Source organism: Amblyraja radiata, chromosome 32 (genome assembly GCF_010909765.2).
Source record: "Amblyraja radiata isolate CabotCenter1 chromosome 32, sAmbRad1.1.pri, whole genome shotgun sequence".
NCBI lineage: Eukaryota > Metazoa > Chordata > Chondrichthyes > Rajiformes > Rajidae > Amblyraja > Amblyraja radiata.
The window spans coordinates 8,870,733-8,890,846 of record NC_045987.1 but is presented as its reverse complement, the minus strand read 5'-3'; the positions used below and the strand labels follow the sequence as shown (position 1 = coordinate 8,890,846).

The 20,114-nt window shown below is 44.0% G+C and overlaps 1 protein-coding gene across 2 annotated transcripts in view; it reads left to right on the top strand.

Moving 5' to 3' along the window:
* The window catches only part of abl1 (ABL proto-oncogene 1, non-receptor tyrosine kinase), a 115,765-nt gene that overhangs the window by 38,632 nt on the left and 57,019 nt on the right, over window positions 1-20,114 (top strand). The window contains exon 1 of one of the 2 annotated variants that reach the window (XM_033048862.1): window positions 3,821-4,349. The exons of the other annotated variant lie outside the window; for it this stretch is intronic. Within the exon in view, the coding sequence (XP_032904753.1) occupies window positions 4,265-4,349 (85 nt within the window). The 5' untranslated portion in view covers window positions 3,821-4,264. Of the gene's footprint in view, window positions 1-3,820; window positions 4,350-20,114 lie in introns of those variants that run through there. 2 annotated transcript variants of the gene reach the window in all.

The window sequence follows — 20,114 nt, the reverse complement described above, 5'->3', positions numbered from 1 at the left end:
GGGATGGAGGTGTAGAGTGACCGGACATCCATGGTGAAGATGAGGGGGTGAGGGCCCAGAGAGTGAAATGCGTGGAGGCGGCGGAGAGTGTCTGAGGTGTCTAGAACATAGGTGGGAAGGGATTTGACCAAGGGGGATAGGATGGAGTCAAGGTATGTGGAGATGAGTTCGGTGGGGCACGAACAAGCAGAGACAATGGGTCTGCCGGGAGAGCCGGGTTTGTGGATTTTGGGGAGAAGGTAAAAACGGGCCGTGCGGGGCTGGGGAACGATGAGGTTGGAAGCTTCGTCGGGCAGGGCGTGGGAATTGATGAAGTCGGTGATGGTGCTAGAAATGGTGGCCTGGTGCTCGTCAGTGGGGTCATGGTCCAAGGGTAAATAGGAGGAGGTGTCCGAGAGTTGGCGCGTGGCCTCAGCTTTGTAGAGATCGATGCGCCAGACTACCAGGGCACCTCCCTTGTCGGCTGATTTGATGACCCAATCTGGGTTTTTGCGGAGTGATTCAATGGCAGTGCGTTCAGAGGGGGAAAGATTAGAGTGAGACAGGGGAGTGGAGAAGTTGAGGCGGTTGACGTTGCGGTGGCAGTTCTGGATAAAGAGTTCCAGAGCCGGGACTTTACGAGAGGGGTTCCACGAGGAGGGGGTGCGTTGGAGACGGGAAAAAGGGTCATCATTGGGGGGCGAGGACTCCTTCCCATGGAAGTGCGCTGTGATATTGCATAAACTGCTGAGTTACTCCAACACTTTGTGTTCCACGCAAGATTCCAGCATCTGCAATTCCTTATGTCTTCTGCTACAGCTTCTTTCTGAAAATGAAAATTTAAATTCTTCTCAAGCCCTGGATACTAAGCAAAATTGATATCCATAAGCATACAGTTGTTGGGGAATTTAAAATTGATGGAAATTGTAATTGACCTATGGGTCAGGAAATACGGCTGCACAGTAATGAACAGTTTAAGGCAGTGTTTTCCAACATTTGTTCGATAATGTGGCAGAGCCAGTTTTATCTTGGTTTGGTTTAATATTATAAATAGATTTTTCAAGAACTTTGATTTTGAACAATTTACCAATTTCCCTCCCATAATGAGAAACTCTCCGTATTGCATACTTTGGCTGAGTAGTCAGGACAAAATCTAACAGATTTCGACAACAGCTGTCGATGCATTTCATGATCAGCCAACAGGAAGTATGACTCAAGCAACATGAGGTGGCCAATTACACTGTAGAACACCTCAGTTCTTCCAGTCACCCAACAAGGAACAGACCACATTCATCCAAATAAGGTAACTATGATCTCAGTAACAGGAAGCCATACGTTTAAACTAACTTCTCACTTCCGAAGACGTGCATTAAAGTTCTTCATCTGTCTCCATTTTTCTGTTTAAGATTCACAGGCTAAAGTGTTATGTAGGCAAACACTGCAAACAATCTGCACATCGCAAGATCAAACAGACAGGGCTACAGAATTCACTTAGCGTTGCACTGAAGCTTCAGTTGAGTTGCTTACCGAATGCTGGACTGACTTAACAGAGGCATATGCACTGCATATTTTTTTTTTTATTGGTAAGAACACCAAAGCTGTATGGACATACAAAACTCTTGGTGCCCTTTCACCAAAGGGTCGTATTATCGCAATTTATGGTCCTTTACTACTGTATTCAAATAATTTCATAAATTAAGGCCAACATCTCAATTGCCTTCTGAACGGCTTGCTTCAACTATATATTGGTTATCGGTTATATATAAAACAGACCCTCAGTTCCTTTAAACTTCAACTTTACCCAAAATTTCACAATTTAAAAATCACTCTTTTTTTTGATTTATGCATCAAAATGTATGTTCACTTTCCACATAATTGAATTGAATGCTTAATTGTCACATGTGACAAGTCACAGTGAAATTCTTTGCTTGCATTCCCAAGATGTGCAAATAGTCACCCATAAAGGGTACTTGTATTATAATGCATTGCATTATTATATTGCATCTGTCATGTTCTAAAACATTCAGCTTGACCATATCCCTTTTGAGCTCCTTCACGCCCTAGTCCTTGCACTCGATCTCACTAACCTTGTATCATTAACAAACTTGGAACTATAACATTTCATCCCCTCCATCAAATTGGCCATAATGCGACGCACATTACTGTCCAGTGGAAGCATATAAATATATTGGTGGTGATTAGTTGCTTTGTTTAACATGAACAAAACAATAGGCTGTTTCCATGATCCGTTGTTCACAAATTTAAATGAATGGAATTAATCAGAATTAAACAAGCCTTTCAACATGGGAAATGACTCTAGTCTTATTTGTTTGGCTGGATTATGAAGATTGTAATTCTGTACCTGCACCTTCTCATTTCATGGGCACATAACTGCAAAGCTCTTCCCATTTGTGGCATTGTTTTTCAGGTTGTATAAATGAAAATAGTTACTCCTCTTCTTTACAATTTGCGATGTTTAGTTTAAAGATGCAACATGGAAACGGGCCCTTCAGTCGACAGAGCCAATCTCCATCCATCGATCACCCATTTTCACTAGTTCTATATTATCCCACTTTTGCATCCACACCCTACATACTAGTAACAATTAACAGAGGGCAGTTAACCTTCAGACCCACGCATCTTTGGGATGTGGGAGGAAACCCATGCAGTCACAAGGGAGAATGTGCAAACTCCACACAGACAGCATGAGGTCAGGATCGAACCCGGGTCTCTGGTAATGTGAGGCAGCAGCTGTTTCAGCTGTACCACAGAAATAAAGATTGCCACGAACTTGCACCATTTCCTTAACCTCCAATACAGAATAGATTCAATAACTTGGAGTATCTGAGCCAAATATTAAATATTGGAATCCAATGGAAAAATAATGATTGGAGAGAGGTAAAAGCCCAGAAAGGTACTGGAGATGTTTTGCAAAATGGTTTAAGATGAGGGAATTAAGTTGATAGTTTGGAGAAGCTGGCAATTTCTCCCTGAATCAGAATAGATATGATGGAGTGAAATAAAATAATCAAGTCTATACAAAAGATAGAGAAAACAGGTTAGAAATTTTAACCTTCGTGGAATCCAGGAATATTAGGACTATACATTAAAAGATTAAAGTAGAAGAGTTAATTAAATTATGGATTGGTAGAAAGATCAGGGAAATTTTTCACACAGAGAATGAGGGGTGTTTGGAGCTGGCTGCTTGAAAGTGAGTTGGAGCAGAAACTCCCACTGCATTTCAACGCCCTTGAAGAGCTGTAACCTGTTAGGATGTGAGCTGGTAAAGAGGGGTTAGGTTGTATTAACTGGCCCAAACATGATGGAGTGTACAGGTTCCAGAGTAATAAATTTTCTCTGAACCATTAAATCGAATCGGCTAAGAAAGTCCCGACCCAAAAAGTCGTCTGTCCATTTCCCTGCACGAGATGCTGCCTGACCCGCTGAGTTCATTCAGCAGTTCTTTTGCTCGATATTCCAGCATCTGCAGTCTCTTGTGCCTCCATAACGCTAATAATTCGCAGGTTTTGGATCAGCCTCATGATAGCTCGTTTAGCATTCTGCAAAAGTCAAGAGTCAAGTCAAGCGTGGGACAATTATGCAAGTGTTACTTGCAGCAGTATAACGGACTGAAAACAAAATAATATCCGGGCTTGATCGAAGGGCTTTGAGGCGAGTGGAGGGCATTGATTTGTAGACGTTTTGTACAACGTTAAGCAGCAAATGTATCATTGTTCGTATTTTCTCCCTCCCGCACGTAATTTGCCGGAGAGTGAAGACCAGAAACGCAAGAGTGATGTGGCCGTGCTTCGACTGGCTTTTATTAAATCCAGTGTGGGTGGCTCCAGTCTGCTGATGTCACCGATGGAAGCCAGGCAGGAGCTTCAAAGGCCTTCATTGTTGGTTGTGGAGCGTAAGCGAGTCTCCCAGTGCTGGGGTAGTGCATGCGTGGGGTGGGCAGCAGGCTCGGATGTCGTGCCCCGTTTCTCCGCCCCTTCGAAAAACGAATTCCGCTGGAGAACGCTTTCAATAGGATTTGAATCACAGCTACGGGGGAAAAAAAAAAGAATGGGTGCGGCGTGTGTTCGCTAAGTTTCAGACCCGACTGGAAAAAACAACTTATATCAGTTGTTCACCACTTTCCCCGCGGCTGCTTCTGAGTTTGAAGCAGACAATCCTGGAGCAGGGTTGAAATTGGATTTTTTTTTATCGAACTCGGGAGACTTTTAAAAAAAGGAAAAGAAGGGGACGAAACAAAAAGATTACTCGAATTGAAGTTTAACAAATGAAAATGCTGGAGATTTGTCGTAAACTGGTGGGGTGTAAATCAAGGAAGACTCTCTCTGCTTCATCCAGCTGCTACTTGGAAGGTAAGATTTTAAGTGCCTTAGGAAATCGGGCAAGTCGAGTGAGAGAGGCCCTGAAGTAAATTCCTGAGCTCTGGAAAAAAAAATCCTTTTCAGAGGCCTCTGCTCTCGTGTGGGTGAGGAGGGGGGAAGAGAAAGATAGCAGTTTGCGTAAGCACAGACGTAAACAGCACAATTTTGGAAGACATTTTGCTCCTGGTCACCGGAATAGCACTTGTGGTTTTGCCTCACTCTTCCAGGCTCTTGGGGGATTTTCCTAAAGTCCAGTTCTGCACACCATTGTATTAAGCTCCACGTACTTCCTTCTTAATTCTTTAACTTTTAAGATATGAATTTTCATAGCCGTGGAAAGTTTTATTTTAAGTGTACCAAAGAAAAAATATAGAGTTATTCGGAGAAAAGTGCAATTCTTTATAAGTCTCTCAGCTACTCTGAATCTTGGCTTCTTCGTATTGTTTTTATTAATTCTCTTAGTTCATAATTAGTTTTACAATCAAGACTTTTTATGGAACTGTTAAAATATCAAATGTGATTTTGGGGGTGCATCATCATTGACACAGCCCAACTGTACGAATTAATGTACTTATCAAGGTACTGAGTGAATGTTGCTCGTTTCTTTGTGATATTTGACTACCTTGAGAGTAAATTAATTTGTCAAATGCCAGAACTGTTCAGAACCTCCTTGCTGAATAGGTAATTGCAGAATAATTTTAAGGTTTGAAATGACTGCTGTGGACGTTGATCCTGTCTTGTGGTCATCACTTCCGAAGAGTCCACCAGGGACTATAGCCATAGCTGAGCCATGAAGATGGGAGATGTCAAAGTGGTGATCTCAGAGAAATTAGTTGAACCTTTTGCTTTTAACATGCTGGTATAAGTCACAATGGGCTAATCAGTGGCATTGGTTTGAAAGGTATCTGGCTAAATCCACAACATGAATTGTGAAAGATTATTTTTCAATTTGACAGTCGGGGGAAGTTCTCTTAACTCATACCAAAGAAACTCTGTCCCAGTTTTTTGGTGCCAGGTGCCGAAAGGAAGGTTGGCAGAGATAGATTGATACTTGATTAGTACGGGTGTTGGGGATTAGGGGGAGAAGGCAGGATAATGAGGTTAGGAGGGAGAGATAGTTCAGCCATGATTGAATGGTGGGCTGAATGGCCTAATTCTGTTCCTACCACTTATGACCTTACATTTTTCAACAGTAGTAGAAATGAGAGATATTCTGATTCAACTAATCATGAGAACTCTAGTTGATTCTATTTTAAAAAGCTATGTTGCAAAATGCTTTTATAATAACGCACACACTTTGTGTGTTGAATTTAGTCTGAAAACTTGGATTGTATGCAAGCATTAGCCATGTTTTGTGCACTATCGTCATCCTCTTCTGAGTCTTGGGTAGGTTGAATTGATTGGTGAAAGGTTCGTCATCTTATTATGGTCTGAGAAGAAGTGACCTGAATGTAACAACTGTCGGAATTTGATACTGAGCTTTATAGGAGTGGACAATGCCCAGGATGCTTGGCAAAATATAAGCTTTCTACATTTTATAATGGAAAATGAGAGCATAGGAGGAGGCTGTGACATTTACTAAATCCATTTCAGCTTCATCTGTCTTCCACATGGGCATGCCAAAATGCTCTAGCACTCTACTTGTGTGGAAAAATGTCTGTAAGCAACTTGAAAGTAGCAATTTATACTAAGTAACAAGAGAATCGGAAAAGTTAGAAAGAATGGTGGTTAATAAAACTGATACCGTAAAATTGAAGTTTGTGAGAAAAGAGCATTTGTAGAGATTTCAAGGAGTTTCTAAGCACAAGATATTTGAGCAAATTCAGAGCTAAGATGGAAATTAATAATTAATGCACAAGATGGGAGAATTAAGAAGTAGGCAGAGATAAGTAAAACTTGTTGGAAAATGCATCACCTAGTCGGTTTCTTTTAAACCTCAGTGCATTAATTGCTGTGCAAATTGGTTTTGTTCTGTACTAATAGTGCTCAAACCTGGTGGTATTTATTAGTGCAAGAGAGAGCATTCAGCTCCATGGATTCCATGGCATGTTATTCATCATTTATTTGAAGAAGTAGATAAATAATGACAACTTGGTTAATTTACAGCTCTGTCAGTGCTGTTCTGAAATGTCAATCCAGATTGTATATTTGTGCAGAATAAAGTTTTGAATGCTCAATGTTCTGATGATCATCAGTGCAGCCAAATCTAGTTCTTCAATATTATGGGCCATCTAGTGCCATCTAAGAGGTAATGCCTAGCTTTGCAGCAACAGATTGTATTTATGCATCTTAACGTAGTTAAGCATCCATGGCACTTCAATGAAGAGTTTTAAAACTAAATTGCACCAAGCCACAGGGCATTTGAGGTAATAGTAGTTTATAAGGAGTATGTTAATGAAGGAGGCAGAAGCATAGAGGTTGAGGAGGAGAATTCCAGAGCCTGAGTGCTTGGCATTCAAAGGCTTATTCCTAGGCTGCTAAATAAGTTTGTATTTCAATAGAGTGGTTATGAATATACTCAAATTTATGTACTAAAAGCTGAGAAATATGAAAATGCAAGACCAAATATATTGGCAGTTGTTGGAATAAACTTGCTTGTAATGGTCAAATGTGTGCCTCCATGTGTAATTCTTTCTTCTGAGTCGGAGTTCTAGTTCTTAAACCTAACTTCAGAGGGACTTCAGTACAGTACAAATGGAGTGCTACTCAAAGGTGCCATATCTCAGATAGGACAATACACTGAGGCCTGTCTATTCTCTTTAAACATAAGACAAATTCTCCAGCACTGTCTCGAAGGAGAGCTAAAAGTCTTTATGTTGGGATATATTCATTTCTCAATCAAGATGATAGAAAAATGTCCATTAGCTTATCTTATATTTTGTGAGAGCTTGTAATGTGTACATTGCCATGTTGTCTTCAAAGGTATTTGCCTCATTGTAAAAAGAGTTCTGGGATAACTTGTAACATGATGTTATTTTCTAGATCACTCACGAAAATTAAGTAGTATGAGCAATGGTCACTGCTCATAATGTGTCCATGAAAGTATCTATTTTGCACAGCGTGATTGATATTTGGGGTTCATATCCAGAGGTGATAGTGGAAAGAGGCATTTAGACTGGGAAATGAATAAGCAATGTATAGGAAGGTACAGACCTATCGTGGGCAATTGAGGTTAGTATGGACTGGTGGAGAACATTGACTGGTGAAGTACTGTTAGCTAAGTCAATGCAGTGCAATGTACAGTTGGCATACTCTCTGCAGCCACACTGCGTGGTGGTAAAGAGAATTAACATTTAGGGTAGTATTTAAAAGGTACTAGTCAAACCGGAAGAATATTATATAAGGAGTTTGGTTATTAGCTGCAGAGATTTTGGGTTCACTGTCGTATAAAATTTGTTGTTCTGTGGCCAAGGCTCATGTAAGCATCCTTCTCTTTTACTCTGCACTTTTGGGCATCCTGTTCCGCATCACATAATAGAAAAAAAATGTCTTGCAATTACTCACATTGATGATTGGTATCTAAATGGTGTCATGTTGGGAAAAGGGAAAGTACAGCGGGATCTGGGGGTCCTTGTTCATCAGTCAATGAAAGTAAGCAAAGGTACACAAAATTGCTGGGGAAACTCAGCGGGTGCAGCAGCATCTATGGAGCGAAGGAAATAGGCGACGTTTCGGCCCGAAACGTCGCCTATTTCCTTCGCTCCATAGATGCTGCTGCACCCGCTGAGTTTCCCCAGCAATTTTGTGTACCTTCGATATTCCAGCATCTGCAGTTCCCTTTTGAACAATGAAAGTAAGCATGCAGGTACAGCAGGCAGTGAGGAAAGCGGATGGCATGTTGGCCTTCATGACAAGAGGAGTTGAGTATGGGAGCAAAGAGGTCCTTCTGCAGTTGTATAGGGCCCTAGTGAGACCACATCTGGAGTATTGTGTGCAGTTTCAGTCCCCTAATTTGAGGAAGGACATTATTGCTATTGAGGGAGTGCAGCGTAGGTTTACAAGGTTAATTCCCGGGGTGGCGGGACTGTCATATGCCGAGAGAATGGAGCGGCTGGGCTTATATACTCTGTAGTTTAGACAGATGAGAGGGGATCTTATTGAAACATATAAGATTATTAAGGGTTTGGTCACGCTAGAGGCAGGAAACATGTTCCCGATGTTGGGGGAGTCCAGAACCAGGAGCCACTGTTTAAGAATAAGGGTTAAGCCATTTAGAACGGAAACACTTTTTCACACAGAGAGTTCTGATTCTGTGGAATTCCCTGCCTCGGAGGGCAGGGAGGCCGGTTTCTCTGGATATTTTCAAGAGAGCGCTAGATAGGGCTCTTAAAGATAGTGGAGTCAGGGGATATGGGGAGAAGGAAGGAACGGGGTACTGATTGGGGATGATCAGCCATGATCACATTGAATGGCGTTGCTGGCTCGAAGGGCCGAATGGCCTATTGTCTAATGCCAGTTTTTTGCTGTAACAGTGTGCAAAATGTATTGTTTTCCTGGAGCTAACAGCTGGTTTCAAGTGGTGTTGTTTTGAGTGCGTGTGTTTACCTGGCCTGTCAAATGCAGATTCTGGAGGCTCTGGGTCTGGAGGCTCAAGCAGCCTCACAGCAAATGAAATTCTTGTATTTTCCCCCAGCTGAACTTGATTTTGCAATCTCTCACAAATAAGCGAGTTCAGTGTCTCTCGTCTGCCCGCTCTATCTGCCCCCTGACAAATACAAAACTTGGAAAAATAAAAAAATCCGACCCAAACTATACTCACTGAATCTACAGCGCATCGTTCGATTTTTATTTATAGCGTTTGACCTTTGACAAATCCCATGATTTTTTTTCGGAATACCAAATTTGCTTATTAGTTTGGCCGTCTTTGATGCTGCAGTAAATGTAGAGCTTTACATTAAAACGCTGTGGGGGAAACACTGAAATCTACCCCCAAGGAAGCCTGTTGGCACGTGTGTTGTGGGCAGATGGTTATGGAACAAGTCAAGTCAAGAGAGTTTATTGTCACGTGTCCCAGATATGTCAATGAAATTCTTGCTTGCTGCAGCACAACAGAATATTGTAGGCATAAATACAGATCAGATCAGTGTGTCCATATACCATAGAAAAAAAAAATATATATATATATATGTGTGTGTGTGTGTGTGTGCGCGCGCACACACACACACACACACACACACACACACACACACACACACACACACACACACACACACACAGATAAAGTGCAATAGGCTGTTATAGTTCAGAGTGTTCAAGAAGGAACTGCAGATGCTGGAAAATCGAAGGTACACAAACTCAGCGGGTGCAGCAGCATCTATGGAGCGAAGGAGATAGGTAACGTTTTGGGCCGAAACCCTTCTTCAGACTGTTCAGACTTATAGTTCAGAGTTTGTTTGAAGTTGTGTTTATAGTCTGATGGCTGTGGGGATGAAGCTGTTCCTGAACCTGAATGTTGCAGATTTCAGGCTCCTGTACCTTCTACCTGATGGCAGCGGAGAGATGAGTGTGTGGGTCCTTGATGATGTTGGCAGTCTTTTTGAGGCAGCGACTGCGATAGATCTCCTCGATGGTATGGAGGTCAGAGCCGATGATGGACTGGGCAGTGTTTACAACTTTTTGCAGCCTTTTCCGCTCCTGGACGCTCAGGTTCCCGTACCAAGCCACGGTGAAACCGGTTAGCATGCTCTCTACTGTGCACCAGTAGAGGTTCAAGAGCGTCCTCCTTGACATACCGACTCTCCGTAATCCTCAGGAAGTAGATGCGCTGATGTGCTTTCTTTATGATTGCATCAGTATTCTGGGACCAGGAAAGATCTTCGGAAATATGCACACACAGGAATTTGAAATTCTTGACCCTTTCCACCATCGACCCGATGATATAAATGGGACTGTGGGTCCCCATCCTACCCCTTCCGAAATCCTCAAACACTGAATTAAATTGTCGAGAAACACTCAAGCAACAACTTTCTGTTATTTGCACTACCAGTTTATTTATTCATGTGTGTATATATTTATATCATGGTATATGGACACATTTATCTGTTTTGTAGTAAATGCCTACTATTTTCTGTGTGCTTAAGCAAAGCAAGAATTTCATTGTCCTATACAGGGACACATGACAATAAACTCACTTGAACTTGAACTCTGTCCAAAGGAGGAACTGAAACTGAAGGAGACAGCAATGGGAGATTGTAGGGCAGATTTAAAGAAAGCAATGAAAGAGTAACTTGAAAGAAACCATGGGAGTCCTGCAGTTGTTTTGAATGCCTTTAGATTAATGAAACAATGTAGATGGGAAGCAGCATATATTAGAGTACAGGTAGACACAAAAAGTTGGGGTAACTCAGCGGGTTAGGCAGCATCTCTGTAGAGAAGGAATCTGTGACGTTTCGGGTCGAGACCCTTCTTCAGACTGATAAGTCTTTTTCAGATCAGTCTGAAGAAGGGTCTCGATCCAAGATGTCACCCGTTCCTTCCCTCCAGAGATGCTGTCTGTCCCGCTGAGTTACTCCAACTTTTTGTGTCTACCTTCGATTAAAACCAACATCTGCAGTTCTTTCCTACACATATTAGAGTACAGTTGATTACCATTGCAGTCTATCTTCTTCCATTCATTGTTACATTCAGTTGCTTTTGTCTTACTTTTCTCAGCATAAACATTAATTGCTTGTGATGATGTTCAAATACAGACTTATTCCTATTATTACTGTATTACCTATTCCATCGCTCCATAGATGCTGCCTCACCCGCTGAGTTTCTCCAGCATTTTTGTCTACCATCAAATACAGACTGACGTGTATGAACATATTTTGATTGACTTTCTCATACGAAAGCAGTTCTGTCTTGAAATTGAAATGCTACAAAGGTTAAACCTTGCCATGCAACCTTGTGGTGTAATCTAAGGAAATCGCTAGTCTTGTATTAAGGGAGGGCTGTGTCGTTTGAGATGTTCACACTCAAGTGTGATGTGAACCATTTCATTTGCTTTCCCAAATAACTGCTGAAAATCCTGCACCATGAGAACTAGGATTCTTGTGTTCTGACATAGTTCATCACTTTCCTAATGTGGTATTTTCCAAAGCCACACAGAGTTTTTTTATCCTTTGCTCCTCCACATTCTTTCTGTACATCTCAAATCTAATTGCTTTTTGTTCTGATTAGAGAGTGTGACTAAAATGTTAACACAGTCTCTGTGCCAATGTTTCCTCTCTGTGAACTTTTGAGCATGTTGTTTTTATTTCATTGTAACTGCAGCCTCGTTTCACCGTTGCTTTTTCAGGAAATTACCATGTGTAAAATGTCACTGCTCATTATTAAATGTTTTTGACCTATTGAAGGATGTATTACGGGACTGTCAAAATATTATCTTGCTTTAGTTGCTGTCACAGATTTCCTCTTGTTTTGTAATTATTTGGAGATGATCTGCAGAACTGGCAGTGATTTTGTGAGGAACTCCTTTGTACCGTAACCTCAGTGCTTGCTTCATTGAAAACTTGAAATTAATATTCATGACAAAACACGGAAGACTGAGGAATTTTAATTGTGAGTGTTTCCACCCTGATGCTGTTCTAGACATAGAATGATAAAGTAACAGCGCAGAAAATGTTGATTAGGCAGTGCTGAATCTTTACCAGGGCACACCAATCAATCCCAGTCCCTGCTCTTTCCCCTGTTACCCTGAAAATATTTAGTGAGCACTGCTTTACTTTTTTTCTGAATTTGCTTAAATTCTTTCACGTTGTCTATTCTAAAAAATGTTTACCTCAAATTGTTGATCTGGTTTGTGTTCTGGTTATCGATCCTCATATGAAGTGGTGTTTTTGAAATTGCAGGTAGAGATGGAGGATTGTGCACTGGAGGAGGGTTGAATGTGCTTGCAGCAAAATATACACAATTTCTACTACCAATAACTACATTTTGATCTAGTGATTTATATGGTTTACAGGAAAATTTGTCGAGGATGTTTTTTAATGCTCTGCAGATCTATATAGAACTGCGCTGAAGTCGTTGCACCTTTTATTCAGCCGAGAAAGTGCTTATTATTGAAAGGGGGAATCTGAGATATTATGGAAGGCATGCTTGATATTTAAATAGTGCTTTATGTCTGTATGTAATTTGTGCATTGAATTCCTTTGTATTAAATGATTTGATTACTATCTAAATGGCAGGCTTGAACTTTGCTTCTCAATGACATGCTAGTTTTTCAGTTTTAAATCACGCTCATCAATGTTTTGTCTTTACAAGTATTGGGTGTGACGATGAGCTATAATTTTAAAGGTAATTAAAGACTTGGGATAGGAAATGGGTGTGTTATGCTACAGGTGTCCAAGTCGTGACACTTTGCCAGGCATCACCAGTGGGTATTGTCACCCTCCAAAAACTTTGATTTATTGTCAACTTTCAAAGGCTTTGATTTGTCAATTTCATTTTTTAATGTTGGAAGCACTTGCCTCAAATTTCAGAAATGTAATACGTTTACTTTTCCCGTGTATGTTCTGTCATCGAGGTACCAGTGCAGCCAATCCCAAACCCTGAAACTAGTAGTTCATAAACACAAGCAGAAGTTAGTTCAATCCTGGGGCTGATTAGAAGGCAGCGTCTGACAGTTTTATAGCTTTGCTGGGTTGGGGAGGCGGTGCTCAAATAACAGGTTAGCAAACAAAGGATTTGCAAGGCAGAAGTGGCATTCAGCACAACTGTTCAATGTTAACTTTTATGGGCTGCATGAACCAATTCCCACTGTGCCTCTCATCTAATGTGAAGATATGAAGCTTGGAAGTTTCTCATCACAAATGAGGGTGGGAATAGCTTGTCTGACCCTTCAAGCCTGCTCTATTATTCATCGAGATTATGACTGAGAATTTCTTCCAGCACCATCTCAATATCCATAGATTCCCTAGCAGGGAGAATTAAGATACTATGCCCAGAAATCCATTCATTTCTGTCAGAAATTAACAGAGTACCTGAGCTTCTACAGATGTCTGAAGAAGAGAATGCCAAAAGATCAACGTCCTCTTAAGTGAATAAACTTCCCCTTATTTCAATCCTAAATGTCCCACCTCATATTGTATCCCTTGATCGAAATGCGAAGTGCTGGGTTAGGTAGTATCTGTGGAGGGAATAGACTGGATATTTAGAACTGAGATGAGGAAAAACTTTTTCACACAGTTATGAATTTGTGGAATTCTCTGCCTCAGAAGGCAGTGGAGGCCGATTTACTGGATGCATTCAAAAGAGAGTTAGATAGAGCTCTTAGGGCTAGCGGAATCAAAGGCTATGGGGAGAAGGCAGGAACGGGGGAGTGATTGTGGATGATCAGCCATGATCACATTGAATGGTGGTGCTGGCTCAAAGGGCTGAATGGCCTAATCCTCCTGCTCTTATTGTCTATGTATCTTTGTATGCATTTGGCAGAAATCCTGGGGGGGGGGGGGGGGGGGGGCGTGTGTCCCCCATGTTTTGAGAGGTGGGGGCCAATCCCCCACCCCATGTTTTGTGACTTGGGCGCTACAGACAGTCCCAGACCAGCTCGCCTCCCCCTGGGACTGGTTGTAGCACCCAGGTCGCCTGCATGTCCCGGGACTGGCTGTAGCGCCCAGGTCAACTCGCCTGCCCCGGGATTGGCTGTAGCCCCCAGGTCAATTCGCCTGCCCCGGGACTGGCTGTAGTGCCCAAGTCGGCTTGCCTGCCTCACACTCCAAACACGTGCAGTTTAAGTGCTTTGGTAAATTGTAAATTGTCCCTAGTGTGTCGGATGGTACTTGTGTACGGGGTGATTGCTGGTTGGCGTGGACACGGTGGGCCACAGGACCCCAGGCCCTGGACTGGCTGTAGCGCCCAAAATAATTGGGGGGGAAAAATACGCCTGCGGGCCAGATCTGGCCAGTTGGGCCGTAGGTTGCCAACCCCTGTCCTAGGCAGGCCCCCCCCCCCCCCCCCCTCCATGTTTTAAAAACGATTTCCACCCATATTTGTAAGTATCTATGATATGCTTCAGAACTTCTTCTGACCCTGACACTCCTAGACACTCGGCCAATGGAAAAATCCTTCCTGCATCTAGTCCATGGGACATTTTTTAGAATTTTTGATGAAATGTTTTGTCTTAATCTATAAAGAATACATTTCACTTTCTCCCCCCTTTTTCAGCAAACCCACCAACCCGGATGTTACAAGTGGATTGTTACAAGTGTATCCGTTCTTGGGCAAGGAGACTAAAACAATACGCAGTATAGGCAAGCTCCCCTGTTATTATAACTGTTTAGGTAATGGAAATTCGGGCTTTGAGTTCACAAATCTCGACCCAAAAAATTGGAATAAAATTTGCTTTTTTCATAATTAACGTGGAATAAAAAGTAAATACCAATTTTTTTTTTTTCCCCTCACATTCATTTCTTGACACATGCGCAGGTGATGCTGCTTCGCATTGGGGAAAGTTGCAATATGGACTGTTTTCTCGGAATGTAAAACCCACCTATCCCCAATAACGCAGGGTAATCTACACTGCAGGTGAGATCTCACCATAGCCCTACCTAATGGCAAGACTTCCTTACCCTATCAATATTTTTTTGTCCTCGGCTATTTCTTAGTTCGACCCAACAGATTCCAATTCTGCATCTTTATTGTGTATGTCAAGATCACTTCAAGCAACTGTACTAATCTTATTTGTTAATAATGCTAACCAACCCCATTTTCCTTTCTGTCTGTCCTTACTCATTGTTGAATATCCTGGAATCTTAAGTTTCCAGTTTTGGTCATTCTGGAGCTATGTTTTTGAAACATCAATTTGCTTCTGTTTTCTGCCATTAAATCATTTACCTTGTTATGAATGCACCAAGAATTCAGATTAGAATTTTGTCATGTTAACATTTTTCTAAACATTAGTCTCAAATTTCCTCCGAGCCACTATTTTTGTATGCCCTCCGGCAGTGTGTAACATGTGGTTTAATTTTTTCATTAAATCTAATGAATCAATCTTTCAAGCCATTCCATTTGCCAATAGCATTGATGTTTTTCATCAGCTTTGAGGGTCAGTTTGAAATTCGTAGAAATATCGTTAGCTCATGCTGTTACTTTTGGTTTTGCAAAGCAGTTGTGTCTAGATACTGACTGATTTCGCTGATACTTTGGCAATAAATAAAGAAACTTGCACAAGCAGAAAATACCTTTAATGTGGAAAAACAAGTCTTGACAATTCAAGACAGAAAACGAAGAGTCAAGAAGATGTGATTGTAGCTCTTTGAATCCTGGGATTAAGAGTGGGACAGGAAGATTTTGCCTCTTGAGCTATGAATTGTGGCTGCATGTTAATACATGAATGTTCAAAGGCATTTCTCAAAGTGATTATAAATTCCTGTAATAACTACATTTTCACAATCCTGCATCTCGGATATGGAATTGGATCCTGTTGTGAACAGAAAAATATGTACTTAACATTTTATTTGGCTTCTCTATGATGGGGCAGAAAAAATTATGTTATGAAAATTCAATTGTATGATGAAGAAGGTTTATAGCTCCAATGGTATTTGATATTTGATTCTATAAAGCTATTACATAAAGTAAAATAAAATAATTAAATGTAGAAATAAAAATGCTCTTATGGTACAGATGGTGTTGAGATACACATTAATAATTCTACTTTTACATTCTTCCGAAGCCCTCTTGTCTGAAGCTTGACATGGATAATGGATAAATTATGTGTTGCAGAATATTAAGCAACTGACTGCAGATAGCAGAGAAGGGACACTGGACACTTTCAATTAAAAAAAACCAACAAAGGATTTTGAGTAAAGTTGGGAGAAGCAGCTCAAAAAAGTTAATAAATATTGCTTTGTTAAATATAAATTGAAAATGTAGGAAGCACTCAGCTAGTTAAACCAAGTGTAAAGATTTTCACAGAAGGTCTTTTCTCAATATGTCATAACTATGAGATTTAAATGTTCTCTGTGGAGTTGCGTTTGTAACTACTGAGACCTGTCACCCATTTCAGTTTATAATTCCACTTTGTAGCATCTGCATTATTTTACCTTTGTTGTTTAGGCTTTGTACAGAAGAATCAGAAAAGAAGGCTCTTGACCCGAAACATCACCTATTCCTCTCCAGAGTTGCTGCCTGTCCCACTGAGTTACTCCGCTTTTTTTTTTGGGGGGGGGGGGGGGGGGGGGGCAGGCAAAGAGTTTTGGGACAACAAATGTGAGCAAAACTTTTTTTTTTGTAGGGTGTTGTTGTTTTTCCACAAACAGAACATATTTTCATGCAAAAACAAATTTTGACAATTCACCGCCATGATAGAATATATCTTTTGCAAACTCCATCACATAGTGCTGTAAATGCTAAGTCCTTGGCTATATTAAAACAACTAGGCTGATAGATTGTTAGACTTTGAAGTCATGTATGAATACAGGGTTCAGTCAACCTGGTCTCCATGACTGACCAGTCATGCCCTAAATGTATTAAAGGGTGTATAGCCTACTTTTATTGCTTATGAAAGGCTTGCAGCAAAAATAAAACAAGGTTGAAATCACCATGTTTGTGTAAAATTTACCCAGTCCCATCACAGCAATCCTTTCAACCAAAATTGGGTACCATGTTGCATTGGGGAATATGGCAATAAGCTTGTTCAAAGTGTAGATCTCAAGCTGTCTCATGCAGGAACAGAGAAAGGCGGAGAGATTGAAGGAGGGAATTCCAGCTCGCTGTAAAATTGCCTGAAAGCACGATTGCTGATAGTGGCGTGATTAAAAAAAGTCAGAATTGGGATTCAATGTTGTTCAAATTATTTTTCATGCCAAGCCTGAAAGCTTACGCTACAGTCACTCTTTTCCATTATTCCATTTTCATTTGCTATTGGCACAAAGTTCAGCAATCTGTCAAATAGATGCTATAAAAAATTAGGAATGACATTTTGACCAACTGTGAGGAAAAATAATTAAGATTCTCTCATCGGAGGCTTGCACAGTAAAGCTTCCTGTCGAGTGATTCATTAAATTCCCCTAGCCCACATTTAACTTGCACATCTATAAGTAAAAAGGAGCAATTTAAAGAACACAGTACTCTTCATAATGTTTGGGACCAAGACCCATCATTTATTTATTTGCCTCTGTACTCCACAATTTGAGATTTGTAATAGAAAAAAATCACATGTGGTTAAAGTGCACATTGTCAGATTTTAATAAAGGCCATTTTTATACATTTTAGTTTCACCATGTAGAAATTACAGCAGTGTTTATACAGAGTCCCCCTCACTTCAGGGCACCATAATGTTTGGGACACAGCAATGTCATGTAAATAAAAGTAGTCATGTTTAGTATTTTGTTGCATATCCTTTGCATGTAATGACTGCTTGAAGTCTGCGTTTCATGGACATCACCAGTTGCTGGGTGTCTTCTCTGGTGATGCTATGCCAGGCCTGTATTGTAGCCGTCTTTAGCTTGTGCTTGTTTTGGGGGCTAGTACCTGTAGATGGTTTATGCATGCAACCTATAATGTAGCTACCTCATCACCATTAACCAAGCCCCATCATATCAGTATAACTGTGATATCCTCCCTTTGTTTCCACCCACTTGGTCCCGGTATGCCTGAACAAAGATCCTATAGGGTTACCTTCACGCAAACGTGTAGTACGCTCATGGGCGGATTCATGGGCGATTTTATGACCCATTTTAGCAACCTGCCCCCGCCATCTTGTTCCGCCATCTTGTTCCGCCATTTTGCTCCGCCCTCTTGCTTCCGGCCAAAGATTGGATCCGCAGCGGGGAGAAGGAGTGCGGGGCCCGGGGCAGCGGGGAGAGAGAGTGCGGGGCAGCAGGGAGAAGGAGTGCGGGGCCCGAGGCAGTGGGGAGAAGGAGTGCGGGGCCCGGGGCAGCGAGGAGAGAGAGTGCGGGGCAGCGGGGAGAAGGAGTGCGGGGCCCGGGGCAGCGGGGAGAAGGAGTGCGGGGCAGCGGGGAGAAGGAGTGCGGGGCAGCGGGGAGAAGGAGTGCGGGGCCCGGGGCAGCGGGGAGAAGGAGTGCGGGGCCCGGGGCAGCGGGGAGAAGGAGTGCGGGGAGAAGGAGTGCGGGGCCCGGGGCAGCGGGGAGAAGGAGTGCGGGGCAGCGGGGAGAAGGAGTGCGGGGCCCGGGGCAACGGGGAGAAGGAGTGCGGGGCAGCGGGGAGAAGGAGTGCGGGGCCCGGGGCAGCGAGGAGAGAGAGTGCGGGGCAGCGGGGAGAAGGAGTGCGGGGCCCGGGGCAGCGAGGAGAGAGATTGCGGGGCAGCGGGGAGAAGGAGTGCGGGGCCCGGGGCAGTGGGGAGAGAGAGTGCGGGGCAGCGGGGAGAGAGAGTGCGGGGCAGCGGGGAGAAGGAGTGCGGGGCCCGGGGCAGCGAGGAGAGAGATTGCGGGGCAGCGGGGAGAAGGAGTGCGGGGCAGCGGGGAGAAGGAGTGCGGGGCCCGGGGCAGCGAGGAGAGAGAGTGCGGGGCAGCGGGGAGAAGGAGTGCGGGGCCCGGGGCAGTGGGGAGAGAGAGTGCGGGGCAGCGGGGAGAAGGAGTGCGGGGCCCGGGGCAGCGAGGAGAGAGAGTGCGGGGCAGCGGGGAGAAGGAGTGCGGGGTCCGGGGCAGCGAGGAGAGAGAGTGCGGGGCAGCGGGGAGAAGGAGTGCGGGGCCTGGGGCAGCGGGGAGACGGAGTGCGGGGCCCGGGGCAACGGGGAGAAGGAGTGCGGGGCCCGGGGCAGCGGGGAGAAGGAGTGCGGGGCCCGGGGCAGTGGGGAGAGAGAGTGCGGGGCAGCGGGGAGAAGGAGTGCAGGGCCCGGGGCAGTGGGGAGAGAGAGTGCGGGGCAGCGGGGAGAAGGAGTGCGGGGCCCGGGGCAGCGAGGAGAGAGAGTGCGGGGCAGCGGGGAGAAGGAGTGCGGGGTCCGGGGCAGCGAGGAGAGAGAGTGCGGGGCAGCGGGGAGAAGGAGTGCGGGGCCTGGGGCAGCGGGGAGAAGGAGTGCGGGGCCCGGGGCAACGGGGAGAAGGAGTGCGGGGCCCGGGGCAGCGGGGAGAAGGAGTGCGGGGCCCGGGGCAACGGGGAGAAGGAGTGCGGGGCCCGGGGCAACGGGGAGAAGGAGTGCGGGGCCCGGGGCAGCGGGGAGAAGGAGTGCGGGGCCTGGTGCAGCGGGGAGAGGGAGTGCGGGGCCCGGGGCAGCGGGGAGAAGGAGTGCGGGGCCCGGGGCAGCGGGGAGAGAGAGTGCGGGGCCCGGGGCAGCGGGGAGAAGGAGTGAGGGGCCCGGGGCAGCGAGGAGAGTGCGGGGCAGCGAGGAGAGAGAGTGCGGGGCAGCGGGGAGAAGGAGTGCGGGGCCCGGGGCAGCGAGGAGAGGGAGTGCGGGGCAGCGAGGAGAAGGAGTGCGCGGCCCGGGGCAGCGAGGAGAGAGAGTGCGCGGCCCGGGGCAGCGGGGAGAGGGAGTGCGGGGCAGCGAGGAGAGGGGCATAGGAGGGGGGGGGGGGAGACATTGTAGTGAGGGGGCAGGCGAGGGAGTGCCGGGGGGGATAAGGCCTAGTGTGTGTGAAGTTGCGGGGAGGTTTACAATGTTTCTTATTTACAATGTTTCTTATTTAATGTCCCTTGTCCCTTGTCTAGTCTGAAATAAAGTTCATTATTGGATCAGAAGAAATATAATTGTGTGTGTTATATGATTATATACATTTATATAATTTTCATGTATGTGTGTTTATAAACATTTTATTCTTTAACAAGAATTAACAGAATTATGAACTAACAGAATTATGAATCTAACCCTATATCACGCAC